Here is a 15270-nt window from a genome sequence, read left to right as displayed (position 1 = left end):
CAGGCATTACAAAATGATTGATCTAAACCTTCAAAACCTTGGACAATTGAGTGAGCCATGAGAATAGAACTTATCGAAACTACTTGTGTTGTCCATTATGTTTCATTCCAATAAACATATATTATAAGAAACTTATAATTTTATCAAATAAATCTCTAAAAAGTTTCTATTTGAATGTCCTCTTTAAGTAGTTTTTACATCAAGTCAAATCATTCATTTCGTTAACCCAACATTTTCCATACACGTGAAAGAATTAATTCGTTGACTCAAGACTCTTTAAAGATAATCTTAACAAACAATCTAAATTGATTCACTTACGATAATTTGGATGCCTAACCAAAATAATTATACATACGATATTTTTGAAATAAAATCCAAAACAACGACATCGAAAATGGTATAATTTATTGGGAAAGGGGTTGTAATAATAATAGAGAAAGAATTAGATTTTCAGAAAATTACAAATCGGAAAAGCTTTTCTTTTAATAACTTAACGCTATAAGAAAAGAATATTACCAAAGAAAAGAGAGAAAGAAAATAAAAGGAAATAAAGTATAGAGTTAGGGGTACTTTAGCAAAAATAGAAATAAGAAAGGGACAAAAAATGAAAATAAGAGAGAGTTGGAGGGGTCCCTACCGACACAACTCCTCTTTCTCTCCTCACCCACCCAATACAGCTGTTCTCTCTGTCTTTACATTCATTTTTTTCTTACCCCACCCCCCCCCCCCTATATTTTATACTTTTTCCTTTTCTTTTTTTCTTCTAAAATAATAATCAATTAAAACAAATATTAAAATGTGGTATTTTAAAAAATATAACAAATTGACCAAATATTTACGTTGTAGAATAATTTTGAAAACGGAAGTAGCTCATAGGCCTAAATGCAAAATACCAAAATTACTTCGGTCAACACGCGAGCGATACACGATCGTGTAAATTTTGGTATACGATCTCGGGCATACCATGTCCCGAGATGTCTCGGATGAAAGAATTCCTCCTTTAGTTATTGTATCCCATGTCTTAGTGGCATCAAGATGACCCGAAATGAAAGAATTTGTCCTTCATTTTACTCGATCTCGAGCATACATTATCTCAAGATGACCTGAAATGAAAGACTTCTATCTTTAATTATTCGATTTCGGGTCTTAATTACACTGAGATGACCCAAGATTAATAAATCTTAAAGAAGAAATAAATCACAATGACATATATATGCAATTTATGAAAAAATGATCACGCGTCGTAGACTTTTCTTATTTTATTATAACTTGTACGGACTATAAATATTTTGAGTTTTTGTTACATTTATATAATTACTCTATTAAAATATATCAAAATAAATTAAAATATTTCAAAAATATAAACAAATTTTAGGTTATCGACGTTCTTATAGACATTTTATTGATAAAACCTATAATTTTGTTATATTTTATAAATATTTTACCAATTTGCTATTTCTAATCATTTTTTCAATAAACGTAGGCTTTTTTTTTCTAATAAATAATTAATGAGATTAATTCTTTTTTTAGGCTAATTAAAAACTTCTTATATAAACAATAAAGGTAAGGGATGAAAGTTTGAATTTTGGATCTCAACAGAAATATATAGAAACGAAAATTGAGATGATTAATCATGGTCGAATATAACGTTAGTTGGTATGACATTTTATCTTAAAGGTGAGAGATACGATAACACACATCTTCACGGTTATATGTAAAAACAATTAATTTTTTCGAGGTCAAGATTTATAATTTAACCGAGAGAGAGAGACACACACTCACTCTGTTTGGTGTTTTAAAAAGCACTTATTCTTCAAACCCTCCTCTGTTGAGAAGAAACAAATCTGAGGTTTCATTTCTCTCATCTGAAAGATCAAAACACAATGAGAACTCAGCTTTTGCTTCTTGGTTTGTTCTTCTGTTTCCTTCTCTTAAGTGCTTCTTTCATGGACACTGCCATGGCTGATTCAGGTACTTCCTCTCTCTCTCTCTCTCTCTCTCTCTCTCTCTCTCTCTCTCTCTCTCTCTCTCTCTCTCTCTCTCTCTCTCTCTCTCTCTCTTCTTTTCTTTCCTCTCTTCTTCAACATTCAATCCAATCCATCCCATTTTCTGTTCAACCCACTTCTCAATCACTTGAAAACAATTGAACTTCATATAATATTAATATTGATTTTAAATGGTGAAAACTATTTTCCAAACTGATTTTGAAAATCACACAAACCATTTTAATCATACCTAGAGATTATTATGAAAATATGGTATGTCTAAGTAATTATATAGTTCAGATCTAGTTAACAACTTAGATATAACGTAGGGAGAATGCATAAAAATCTAACAACTTGCAACTCTTCTCCACTAGAATCAACATATAATTATGTAAAACGTGACCAAAGTTCATGTTTCTAAATCTTACAAAGCATATATGTACTAAATGACGACCCACGATGAGTTCAAACTATAGTAATCATCCCCTTAAGATTTAGTATCATATGCAAGTAATTTTCTTATTCAAGTAAGCAAAATTGATTACGAGTGATGAAATGTAAAATGTGCTCGGGGTTGGGGGGCAGACCGGTGCACGAGACCGTGTAGGAAGAGGTGTTCGAAAGCGAAGCTGAAGCGTCGGTGCATGAAGTATTGTAGAATATGTTGCAGCAAATGTAAATGTGTGCCAGGGAGTTATGGGAAGCACCATTGCCCTTGCTATAGCCATGTTCACACCATTAGAGGCAGGGCCAAATGCCCTTAAACTTTTAAGAGACCGTTTGCATTTATTGTCTGTCCCTTATTATTATGAAATCAAATAATATAAGCCAACCTAAAATAGTACTATAGAAATGAAATGAGACCAAAATAATTTTGTGTCTGATATGAATATTAAATGCTTCAAAGTTTGAATTGTGAGATTTGGTGTGCTTTTTTTTTTTTTTTTTTTAATAATAATAATAAACAATGTGTATTTATGATTTGCCTTAATTATTTTATTTCATTATATTCTAATTTATGTACCTAAAGATTCAGTGGTTGATGAATGAAATTCAATTAATAAGGACAGTAATGTTATGTATTATTTCTATACAAATTCTTCTATTAGGAATAGCTTTAAAAGTTGTTTGTGTGTAATTATAATGATAAATAATTCCTAAGCTAATTAAAGTACTTTAGACTTCTTCTAAGCATCACAAGTTATGATTTTGTTAATTGATTATGGTCAAGAGTTACTCTAATACTTTGTTTAAATTACTAATCAAATCAAAACTTTGAGTCGAGAGAGATGGAAAATTTGAAATTTTAATCAACATTTTAACAAACATTTTTCACAATTTATAACTTAAGCAATCAAACATTGTATAAACTTGAGATACTTTGAAAGTTTTTCTTCGTAAATCAAAGAGTGTATAACGATAAGAGCCAACAATAATTGACAATGTATAACTTTATCAATGACATGACACTAAAAAATTATAATGTCAAAATGTACATCAAAAAGTGTATAACAAATTATAATGTCAAAATATGCTTAGCTCAACAATAATTGACATGATCTTTCATTCTTAGAGTGACAAGTTCGAGTGATTACTCATTACCAAAGTAGTACAAAGAAAATTATTAAGAACATTTGCTACTCTCACAATATAATTGTTTGGAGAAGTAAACCTTGTCAACAACTCATAGAATTTGGTTTTATGTCAAGATATCAATATGAACAACCACCACCATCAACATAACATAGCGTTAACATAACATAACGTTAATAATGACAATATGTCATCGTAGCATAAATCTTAACAACATCAATGGGTTACTATCAAGAATACATTAATCATAATTATCTCTTTACGTCACATGAATGCTCTGCGTGAAGGTACCTCATGGTCAACAAAAGTACATATAGCCACACTTTTTTAAACTTCACAAAACTTTTGTTAATGATAGCATTTTAGGGTCAATCAAATGTCAGTTTTTAGGGGAAAAAAAATACACTTTTGGTCCTAAAGTTTGGGTTTAGTAATTTTTGGATCCTGAATTTTCAAACTCGACCACGTTACCTATTATGTTTGTAACTAGTAACACTCTTAGGTCCACAGCTTGATGTTGTCTCTATCCCTCGGCCTGCACTTGACAACAAGTGAGATAAAATAAAATAGCCATCTTTCACCTTCACATTAGTAAATTTCTTCTAAAATTCAGCTTCCAGTCAATAACGGTCACTGACCAGCATTGACTCACTGAAGACAATTTGGAGACATCAACTTTAATGAAGTCTAGGGAAAGCTTCAAACACAGGCACATCCATCAACCATTTACCCTCTCAAAACAAGATTTCATTACCTTTGTCAAGCTTCATTCTATGCCAGTCTCTCGAGGGATGAATACTTTTCCTAACTGGATGTAAGACCCCTTAAAGTAAGAGATCCTTTCATTGAGGGCCACCAATCACGTTCATTGCATCAGTGGTTAGAAGCAATACCCTTCCTTCACAAAGCATCTTCTCCACCATGAAACGCCATCCTTAATGGGCAAGGAGAGCATGGTTGCACGTAGATAGATTCGCAATGCCCATGCCACCCATAGAAGTTGGGACTATGATATCGATGAAAATGCCCTAAGACAGTACAAACTCCCAGTCGATTCAAGAGGGCTGGCTCTCTCCCCTTTCTCAGAGTAGAAGCATGAAAATACGATTATCCAAACAAAAAGTATATATACTGAGCACGCTCACTCCCATACAGAAAATTATGTCATGTGATCCCACCCTTTCTTACAAACTCCTGTTTTCACCTTTTCATGAATATTTTAGAAGTATTGGAGGCCTAACAGTTTCCTCATCCACTCTGTTGTCTTTCCAAAATAAATCCCTAATCATTCTTTCCAAAGAGCTTTGGATTTAGGATTTCCTCCAAGGGGTATTCCCAGTCCCAGATAATCAAAAGGAATTTTCAATTGTGTACGAACAAATAATGAACATGTTGAGCATCAAAATAAAGCTCCGTAGGGTAAAAAGATTGCTAGATAAACGCATTCTATACCTTGTGAAGTTTTTTCTATGGGATTACTAGTTTCGTTTGCTTATCAAGCTCATTCAAGGTACTATATAATAAATCAACATAAGGATGCGATTTGGTTGCCGAGAAAAATTCGTGTACAGTTCCATCTATACTGATCCAACTCTGGCCTGGCTGCTTATGAACACCCTTTTCTCTCATAAACCATCTCAAAGCCGAGACATCATCCCATTGACGATCCGAAGCAAATGAATTTGCCTGCATTACATAGCCAGCAGAATTTTCAGGATCCACTTCAACAAGCTTCTTGGAAACATATTGTGCCAACTCAAAACTCGAATGGAGTAGACAGCCTCTCAGAAGAGAACTCCAAACAAAATTATTAGGTTCAAAAGGCATGGTTGAAACAACTTCAAGAGCATCTTCAAAGCGGCCTGCCCGAGCAAGGAGATCAATGTAACAAGCATAGTGTTCTAAACTAGGTGATATTAAATATTGTGTAGTCATTTCAATAAAGATTTGATGCCCTTGTTCTAGAAACCCTGAATGGCTACAAGCAGATAATAAGCCAATAAATGTTCCAGTTGATGGTCTTATATCAATCTCTTGCATTTGGGCAAAAAGCTTCAATGCCTCGTCACCTTTGCCATTAACGGCAAGACCCATGATCATGGCATTGAAGGAGATTACATCTTTGTTGATTAGTTGATGAAAAACTTCTTTTGCCCTCTCCAAGCTACCACATTTACAATACATATCAATCAATGCGGTGGCTAACATTTTGTTTGATGCAATAATACCTTTACGGCCACTACGTTGGAGAACTTCATGAACCCAACTTCCAAGCTGCAAATCTCCTATTTGAGCGCAAGCCGAAATGACAGTAACCATTGTAACATGGTTGGGCTTGCAATGGGGATTTTCAACCATTAGACGGAAAAGGGTCAAGGCTTCCACAGGGAAACCGTTCTGAAAATATGCATTTATCATTGAATTCCAAACAAGTACACTTTTCTTGTCAATAATTTCATTAAACTTTTCTTCACTCTTCTCAACCATCCCCCACTTTCCATTTAGATAAATAAGAACAATATTAATTGAGTCACAACAAGAGCTCTTGGAATCAAATTTATTAACCAATTCTCTTAATGCTACAACCCATTTCTCAATTTCAGCAATTTGAAACTTGGAACAAGCAGACAGAACACTAACCATGGTGTCATCCTCCGGCTGCATATTCTCTTTGATCATCGTCACAAAAATCAGCATTGCCTTTTCAGCAAGACCCATTTGGGCATAGCCAGCAATTAAAGAAGTCCAACAACAAGCCATTTCTCTATCCGACATTTCATCGAATACCTTATGTGCAGAAGCCATATCCTTCAAGCCTCTCGCGTAAACTCCAAGAAGAGCATTGGAGATAAACGAATCACCAAAATAACCCATTTTAAGGACATGGGTATGAACTTGTTTCACATTGAGAGCATTGCAGGAACGGTGAAACGCTTTGAGAAGGAAAGAAAAAGTGAAGTCATTAGGGGAAAGTGAAAGGTGCTTCAAAGATTTAAAGATGGATAAAGCAAGGAACGAAGAGTTGTGTTCAGCAAGTACTCTGATAATGGCGTTGCAAGGAAATATGTTGGGGCGTATGAGTTGGTTGAAAACTCTGAGTCCAACAGAATGTGGGTAATGGCCAATAAGTCGAGTTGCAATTAGATTGTCTTGATGTTTCAGCAGACGAAAGACTCGGGCATGGATTTGACGAAGATGGGAATTGTTAATGCGGCCCTGAAGGAGGTCGGAGAGATTGATGAACTCAGGATTGACAAACAGACAGCGCATGGCATAAGATTTGATATTAATCATTTGTTCTTTGGCTTCTGAGACATATCATCGAACAGTTCGTGAGAATAATCTTCATCCATTAAAGGAAGTATAGAAGGAGAAGCATACTCAGAGCTTTACAATCATCTGCCGCCACCGGAAATCCGATGGGAACTTTGGCAGTGGCCGAGAACATGGGAGTGATTCTAAAACGAATGAAATAATTCAATAATTTTTTTTTTTGGCATTTTCAAAAATCCCTTTGAAATACTTTGAATTATTCAAAATATTTTGATATTTTAAAGTTAAATATTAGGTAATTTAATATCATATTATTATTTTTTAAACCTCAAATTAACAATCATTTATCTTTTAAAAAAATTAGGCTTGATTTCTTGCTTTAGCATCAAAATAACTAAATTTCAAAAAAAAAATTAAAAGAAAATTTATTTTAGAAGGAAAAAGTTATGAGAAAATTTAGCAAAATATCATAATTTATATATGATATGATAGACGTGAAAAAATAGACTATTACCCGTATCTATCGTGATGTTTTGGTCTATCGTGTTTCATCAATGATAAAATATGATATTTTGTTTTATTTTGTAAATATACTAGTTTATTTTGTTATTTTGAGAATAATGTTTTTTAAAAAACTACTCAATCTCATCTGATAACATTTTTTTTTGTTTGAAAATTAAGCTTATAAATATTATTTTTCTTTACTAATTTATTTGTTTTATCATTTATATTTTAGGATTATTTATAAAAACGAGGATAAAGTTTGAAAATCGCTTTAAAAATTAGTAATTTTTTTTTTTAAATTTAAAATTTCCCCAACTTGAGCTCTGCTCAACATACATATGAAGGACAAGAGATTTCGAGTTCAAATTTCTCGTCCTAAGTTGTATTACGATTCTTTTTGTAAAAAAATCTCAAAATTTCACTAAAAAAAGGTTAAGTATTATTTTGAGAAAACAAAATCGAGGAGGAAAACTAAAAGCTAAGCTCCTAAGAAGCTCTTTTAATCTTATACCAAATTCCAAACATTTCAAAACTTAAAAAAAGCAAATGATGATACATATAACATATCTTTCTAAATATTTCAAACGGTAAGTTGCACTTCTTTTTATTACAATGATAGAATCACGTTTCTTCTGGACTTATCAGATTGAAAAATAAGTCGATGACTCTTAATGGTCCTTTCAAGTAACTTATAAGTCCTTCCACTCAACGTCCAATAAAAATGTTGGTAAGAACTAATAAATATGGTGTCATTCAACTAGTGAACTACCTTCCTTTTTTTTTTCAATCAATTTTGACATTTCGTTACATTTAGACAAATAGTATATAATAACTTTAACAAACAAACAAATGTTTTAATATAATTTGAATTTTAAGTAAAAATGAATTACTTTAAATATAAATAAATAAATAGAACATTATTTATTTACTTAAACATGTGGAGGTGAAAAATGGGAAAAAAAGAGTATTTTCTTAAAATTTTGAAATATGTAAATAAAAAAAATATGTTGCAAGTTGAAATTTAAACTTTTAAAAACTATATGAAATAATTATGTCTATGTTGGGATATTCCGAATTTAAGGAATAAAGTTACCAATATAGTAAAGTCTACCAACATTTTTAATCGAATTTATGATGATAGGCTTCTATGGTTAAATATTAACAAATGTTGTTATATTTGTAATTTTTAAAAATATTATTATATATACAAATGTTTTAAATCTAATTGTTATATTTGTAACTATCCCTTCCTCTTTTAAGAAATAATTGTATTTTAAATTACTAATTTAAACTTATAAGTTGAATAGTTAAAATAAAATAATTTCCATGGAAGATCCTCTTCGATCCCTGTCAAATTAAAAGTACAGAATTTAGAAAAATTTTAAGTACAACATAGACTTTAAAAAGTAGAGAATTGATCTTCTAACTTTTGCTTTAACCCATTCGAATCGTACTTAGATGTGATGTTCATCTCATAACTTCAATAAATAAAACCTAGTCTATGTTTTAGAAGCCTAAATTCATATAATGTGGTTGGATTGAGGATTTATGATCCACAGCAATTAGTATATGAAATAAAATAATAAAATTCATAAGCCCAAAGTTCATTTAGCTTAGAGGATTAACAAAGCTGAATTAGAAGAAGGTAGGAAGATGATTCAACTTAAAAACAAAAAAGACCTTTAACCAATTAGACTTCTTCTACTGAGTCACTACCAACTACTACAATTTGACAGTAAATATTTGTACTTTACAATATTTTTGAGGTGCCAAACAAAATGCAAAAAAATGAAAACAGAGGTAAAATAAAATAACCACACCAAAAAAAAAAAAAAAAAAAAAAAGGAAAAAAGTAGTTACCTTTACTCGAAAGCTGTATATATACTTCCAGAAGAGATATCAAACAGATCTTTAATTCTCTGCCACTGCCACCCAAAACCAATAATGTTGAAGAGAAGTTATAATTCAAAGATGATTTATTGGTCACCTCCACCACCTGCTGCATTTTCAACATTGCTTGAAAGGGAAAGAAGATTCATCAACTCCATTCTGTATTCCAGGCCTCTTAGATAATGCCCCAACAGCATGCACCTTAAACAAAATTAGTGAAATATATCAAGTTACACCAAATACTAGAATCTTAGAATTCAAGGATGCAATTGTAGATCATGTTGAAGCAAGGTCGCCAAAGTACCAGAATCTAACTCAATCAACTTCTATTTGATGTCAACATTTGGTTCAAGATTATTAAAAATGCATAATAAATAAATCTACAGAGAATTTCTCAAAAGAACTGTTATGAGCAAACTCGCTTCAACCTCCAGGCGTGGGAAGGGGTTTCTTGGATCTATTGAGAGATAATTTTCCTTATAACATGAGCATTTTCAAAATCTGTCACTATTTTGGCTTCAGGGAAAACAGCTTCGAATGGAAACAATTAGATAAGTATGGGGTTCTATTTCACAGCCAGTTTGCAAAGAAAAGAGTAATCCACGTATGTTTTAAAGATTGCAAAGTTCTTCCATCATTTCAACGTGAGATCTCCAACCGTCGTCCCAAGATAGTGCTTCTTTGAATTCACCATTATTTGATCCTATTCTTTTCTTTTCTAACTTCTTTTTATTAAATAATTTAAATCTCATTTGGGATTCATGAGCTCTAATACCAAATTAGATTACAACCGATCAACAAAGAGAGGATTAACTCTATGCATATCGAGGTCCTATCTTTTCAAATGTGAGAACCTCAACAAAAATAAACTGCATGGTAATAGTTTCTGTTTGAGCCCATCATCTTAAACATCTAATTAATGAAACTACTCATATTAAGTGCACAGAGTGCTGCTCCTACGTAACAAGCACACAATAAAAAGGAAGAAAACAAGAAGGTATCTAACCAGAAAAGTAGACGAGCCAGATAGTCTCGAGTTAAAGTTAAGAGAGGCTGGAATTGGAGGGAAGTATTCTCAACAAGTTCTGCACAGTCTTCATTACCAATATTTGTTGTGCTTGTTCCAATATTTTCTGATTGAGAAGGAACTTTGGAATGAATCTTTGGGGAAAGGGTTGCGAGAAGTCCATGGACAACAGAATGTATGGCTTCTTTTAAATCAGGGGATGTAGGTTCAGACAACTCAGCCACCTGTTTATCATAAATAAATCAAACTAAGTAATAATCATAACGGAGCAAAACATAAATATGATCCACCATCTCTTGCATGCTCACCCCCTCCCAAGAAGGTTGAACAGATCAGTAAATTGAACTCGTTCTCTGGGGAAGAATTATACGACGCATCCAAGTATTCACAAATATTATGTGTGGGTTTGGGGGTATGTTTGGGGGAAAGAGCGAATGGGGACCCAAAGAACCACCACGATACCATACAAAGGCATGCAATCTTATACAATTAAAATAATTTTGTTTAAAAGAAACCATAATTTAAGACCCGGTTTGGTTTGGGTTTGGGTTTTTGGAAAATTCAACTTATAAATGCTTCTTCAACCTTTTGATTATTTGTGTTATTATCATAGATCCTTTAGTAAAACCCAAGTTTTCAAAACTAAAAATGTAGATTTTAAAAACTTCGATTTTTTTATTTTTAAATTCAACTAAGAATTCAAATGTGTAATTGGGAAAGATGAAATGATAAAGAAGATGTAAGAAACAAGAACAATTTTTAAAAACTAAAAATAAAATGGTTGTCAAATAAAGTCTTGATGATCTATATATGTTTCACAAATGTAAAAAGAGCAACAAAAATCATGCTCTGTTATTTATTATAATAACCTGATAAGTTGCACTAGCGAGTCCAAAAGCCACACCTTACCAATAGACCAATGACTCAAGTAAGAAGAAAAATGATAAACATGTAATGCAGACATTTCATACTCATTGAAGAAAACCAAGAAAGGAGGACCTTGTGGTTGTTAAAAGTTTTGGATTCTTTGATAAATCTAGAAGCTTATACCATTAATAGTTTGAACTTCTCTTTGATTTATCCATATGATAAGATTTCAAGATTATAATGACCGATGACCATCTGCTACATGTAAAGAATTTAATCAAATAGAAGCAGTAGTAATCCCTACTGCAGAACAAGTTGAGGCAAGAGGTTATTAGATAATAAGTTCAACTATAACAGACGATGGAAGACACCACATTAATGTTTAAAAAATAATATTAATATTAATATAATCCAACATTTGGCCCTTGTCACCCTGCATTGTCTTGTATCACCTGTTGTAAGAATGTGCAGACTACCCCTAACGTTTTGATGCATAGACCTTAATCCTTAATCCTCGATAAATTAAAAGGAGGATACATGAAACTTCATATAAATAACCTAAAGTAAAACTTCAATTAACATGCAAACAGCAATATATGTCTGCTCTGTACACACCATGTAGAATATCTTAAATTGACAGCCAAAAGTTTGATAGTTCTGAAAAAATCAACTCACCTTTTCTGGCTGTAATGATCTCAGATAGTCCAACAGATCGTTTTTCTCCTCGCCAACAAACTGTTGCATCTGAAGAGCTGCACTTTTCCTCTTTACCTCATGGAGTTCCTTCAACAAATTAACCAAGGAACGTAAGAAAGTACGGTACAAAAGGAACACAGAACATTCCAAGATTTCATGGGATATAAGTTAAAAAGAATATATTATATTATAACAAAGAGGAAAGAAGTTAGAACAAGAAGTCTAGTTGAAAAACTTAATATCTCTGATGAAAAGATTCTTCCATTTTCTCAAAAATGCTCCACTACTTTTAACAGAATAATTGAGTGTGCCAGTTGCAAATAACAAAATAAAATTTTCAGCTGTCACCAAAGCGGATGGATAATATTGTCTTTGTCTAACAACATCTTGGAGTTATAGTTAACACATTTGAAGATGGGTTGTTAAATAAGTAGAGAGAGGATCACCAAACTAACAAGAATAAATACCTTTTTAATTGAAGATAATTGAAACTGTAAATGACGGATATGCTGTTGAACTTCAGGAGAAATTTCACCGATGCCTTGGATATTGATGTTGTCGGATGAACTGTCCAACAATTCCTCGCATTTGGAAGAAGACTCGTTTTCATCTAAAATTTTACCTATATTTGCACCATCAAGCAACATTTCATGTAAATCAATCCGACTATTATCATTCGTTTGTTTGTCATTATTTCCATCATCAAAGTCAAGATTTCTTTCAAGGCAGAGTCTGTATTCAGCATTACGCAATGTGTACCTGAAATAGTATCAGGAGAACAAAAAGAGATATCATCACGAGATGCTAATATGTACTGGAAATTAGAAAGAAAAAAATAAACATTACATTCTTCATGTATGTATTGAAATCAGAAACAAGGATACTAATGACTCAACTAAACCAAACTTATCAGTAGCCATCTTATGTCAAAAAAGTTTTACAGAAACAAATGCATATGAAGATGAAATCATGCAATTATATTAAGTACGGTTAAAGCAGATTGACCATTGCAACAAAAACAAACAAATTTGCCAGCGAAGACCACTGATCCATCTCTGCCTTATCAAGAAATTTCAGAAGCCTAAAGATACAAACTAGGGTAGTCAATTTACCCCGTCATTATTGAAGAAACTAATAACTTAGATACTGGTTCCCATAAAGCCTCAACTAAAACTTGAAATTGGTCGGATGGAAGTAAGCCCAGCATGCCTGAGATAGTCCTTTTCATAGCGTCCACAGTAGTAGGTGGAACATCTTTTTGAATTAAGCTTACATCTAACGGCTCTATCTCTTGTATCAAAGATGAAAGAACTGATTTCTGAAAAATGGAAATAATATTCATCAACAAAAGAATTTAACACAGAAAACATATCAAGCATCAGCATTCATCGAGTGCTTTAAAATTTAGATCTAAAACATAATCATAGAAAGGAAAAATACTTGCCAACGCACCATACCAACCAACAAGTAGAAGCTCCAACTAACTTTTTAAGGCGCCATTCTAGCGATTAAAAAAGTTCACTGGGATCCACTATCTACTAAATGCAATAAGAACGAACCAATAAGAATACATGACACACAAAAGTAAGAGTTCCTGCTAAGCTGTATATAGGCAAGAGTTGCACATTTACTTTATTATACTTTTATCAAGGAACTCAATCTTGCCCCTATCTCCACTATTCAAATTTATCAAGTAACTCTATCTTACTTTCTTAATATACTTTTCACAGTTATCGAAGAATTCAATCTTACAACTCAAATTATTAAAGAACTCAATCTTACAACTCTACATCACAAACAAAAACTTACTAATGCCAACATGTTTACCAAAAACTTACTAATGCCAACGTGTTTACCAAAAACTTACTAATGCCAACATGTTTACCAAAAACTTACTAATGCCAACATGTTTACCATAGACTCAACTCCACTTAGTGGACCAAGCACCCCCCTTCTAAACATCATTACCCGTAAGGAAGCTAAATAGTTAACGGTCTTACAACGAAGTGCCAACATAGTTAAGTTAATCATTCGCAAATCCAATTTACCAAGAAGGAACTAAAAATACTCAATTTAAACCAAAATTTGGTAGGATTGTTTGAAATTTAACAGTAAATACAGTGTCACCAAGCATACCCATATCTTCCACTTAATAAACGAAAATTAATTCCACAAGCGAGCAAAATCCCGATTGAATAGAACTAAGACAAATTGAGTTAAACAAACAACAGAAATGAATCAGACCTTAGATGAAAAAGGGGAGCTTTTGGCATGATCGAAATTGTCGGAGGCGGAGTGCAAGGAGGAGGAAGAGATGGTTAGGGCAGAGAATCGGGAGGTGAAATTGGTGGAGGGAAGAAGAAGAGAAGAAGAAAAATGGCGGGGAGAGGAAGGGGATAAGGGATTGAAACGGAGAGGGAGCGAGAGAGAAGAGGTGAAGGCTGCCATAGGCAAATAGAGCCACAACCTCAACCACTTCTCTTGTCTCCCTCTTCTTCACCTTGGGTTGTGTTGACTACTTCTTCTACACCATTTAACTGCAACCACGGGATTAAATCTCATGTTGTTGATGATGAAGCTCCAATTGCTACACCAAAATTGTGTCTTCCACTTGCTCCTACGTCAACCATTAATTTTGACCCCTAATTGAGATAATCATAGGATTGATCCAAAATTGAAATTCAATGCGAAATTTGACCCATTAATTAACAATTAGGCAAGAGATTGAAATGGGCATGAGAGGGAGAATTAGTTGGGATTCAAGGCAAATAAAGCCTTTTTAGCCTCCGCTTAAGGATTAAGGATGAAGTCATTCGTTTTAAGAGAATATTGAAGAGAAAAATGCTTTTAATCGTTATTTATTTAAAAGTCCGAAGAATACATCTTAGGAAAGGGCCACTCAAATGCAAGGAAAAGGATAAAGGAAATCTATGGAATAGAGAATCATGTAAAAACAAACATTACAATACCAACTTTAATGCACAAATAAGTGACGAATGTAATCGTCATAAAAGCGTTTCTGTACTGGCCCGATAATAAAAGAAAGTAGTAATCTCAATATCTAACTAGGAGGTTATGAGTTTAATCTATAGTAACTACAATACTTATATAATCATATAGAAGGAGAAAGAAGTATGAATTCAAAATAAGTTTATTTTTAAATATATCGAACAAAAATCTTGAATCAAGATATTTACAAAAATAGGAAAATGTTCATAAATATGTAAAATTCTTTTTTTTTTTTCTTTCCATCGTACCAAAACATTTTTAAAAAAAATCGTTTAACCATAGTCAAATCTAAATTACTAAACCTAAACTTAACCAAATTAAACAATAAAATTGAAAAAATAAATGATTTAGATTTAACCAAATATATAACTTTGTTGACAGCGCCATTTTTTGTATTTTAAATATTTTGTTGTATTTTTAAAAGAT

General features: G+C 32.5%; 2 protein-coding genes and 1 long non-coding RNA gene across 4 annotated transcripts; 1 reads left to right on the top strand and 2 right to left on the bottom strand.

The window, feature by feature from the left end:
* The first annotated feature begins 1690 nt into the window (after positions 1–1690).
* Positions 1691–2974, top strand: LOC107991337 (uncharacterized). The gene is made up of 2 exons (XR_001763339.2): positions 1691–1971; positions 2571–2974. It is a non-coding gene; the product is annotated as an uncharacterized LOC107991337 (long non-coding RNA).
* A 729-nt stretch (positions 2975–3703) lies between these two features.
* Positions 3704–7082, bottom strand: LOC103495291 (pentatricopeptide repeat-containing protein At1g08070, chloroplastic-like). 2 transcript variants are annotated; one of them, XM_008456795.3, is made up of 2 exons: positions 6618–7082; positions 3704–6511 (listed from the first exon to the last, which is right to left on the bottom strand). In XM_008456795.3, the coding sequence occupies exon 2, from the start codon at positions 6450–6452 to the stop codon at positions 5046–5048; it is 1407 nt and encodes a 468-aa protein (XP_008455017.2). In that variant the 5' UTR covers positions 6453–6511; positions 6618–7082; the 3' UTR covers positions 3704–5045. The 2 variants fall into 2 exon arrangements, with proteins under 2 accessions (XP_008455017.2, XP_050939403.1); XM_051083446.1 differs by having other exon boundaries at positions 3704–4113; positions 4333–7081.
* Positions 7083–9018: 1936 nt separating this feature from the next.
* On the bottom strand, positions 9019–14650 carry LOC103495290 (uncharacterized). Its single transcript, XM_008456793.3, has 6 exons — positions 14080–14650; positions 12948–13153; positions 12303–12594; positions 11815–11922; positions 10252–10496; positions 9019–9446 (listed from the first exon to the last, which is right to left on the bottom strand). Exons 1-6 carry the CDS (start codon positions 14281–14283, stop codon positions 9332–9334), a joined length of 1170 nt encoding a protein of 389 aa, XP_008455015.2. The 5' UTR covers positions 14284–14650; the 3' UTR covers positions 9019–9331.
* Positions 14651–15270: the final 620 nt, after the last annotated feature.

Source organism: Cucumis melo, chromosome 1 (assembly GCF_025177605.1).
Source record: "Cucumis melo cultivar AY chromosome 1, USDA_Cmelo_AY_1.0, whole genome shotgun sequence".
NCBI lineage: Eukaryota > Viridiplantae > Streptophyta > Magnoliopsida > Cucurbitales > Cucurbitaceae > Cucumis > Cucumis melo.
Note: the sequence above shows the minus strand (reverse complement) of the source record. Positions and strands in the feature narration are given on the sequence as shown.

Excerpts from the sequence above, each read along its gene's own strand:
- LOC103495291 (XM_051083446.1), bottom strand. The coding sequence starts at position 6,872 with ATGATTAATATCAAATCTTATGCCATGCGCTGTCTGTTTGTCAATCCT.
- LOC103495290 (XM_008456793.3), bottom strand. The coding sequence starts at position 14,283 with ATGGCAGCCTTCACCTCTTCTCTCTCGCTCCCTCTCCGTTTCAATCCC. Across the intron at positions 13,154-14,079 it reads GCTCCCCTTTTTCATCTAAG|AAATCAGTTCTTTCATCTTT; the intron begins GTCTGATTCATT and ends TCCATTTTTCAG. Across the intron at positions 10,497-11,814 it reads GATCATTACAGCCAGAAAAG|GTGGCTGAGTTGTCTGAACC; the intron begins GTGAGTTGATTT and ends TATGATAAACAG.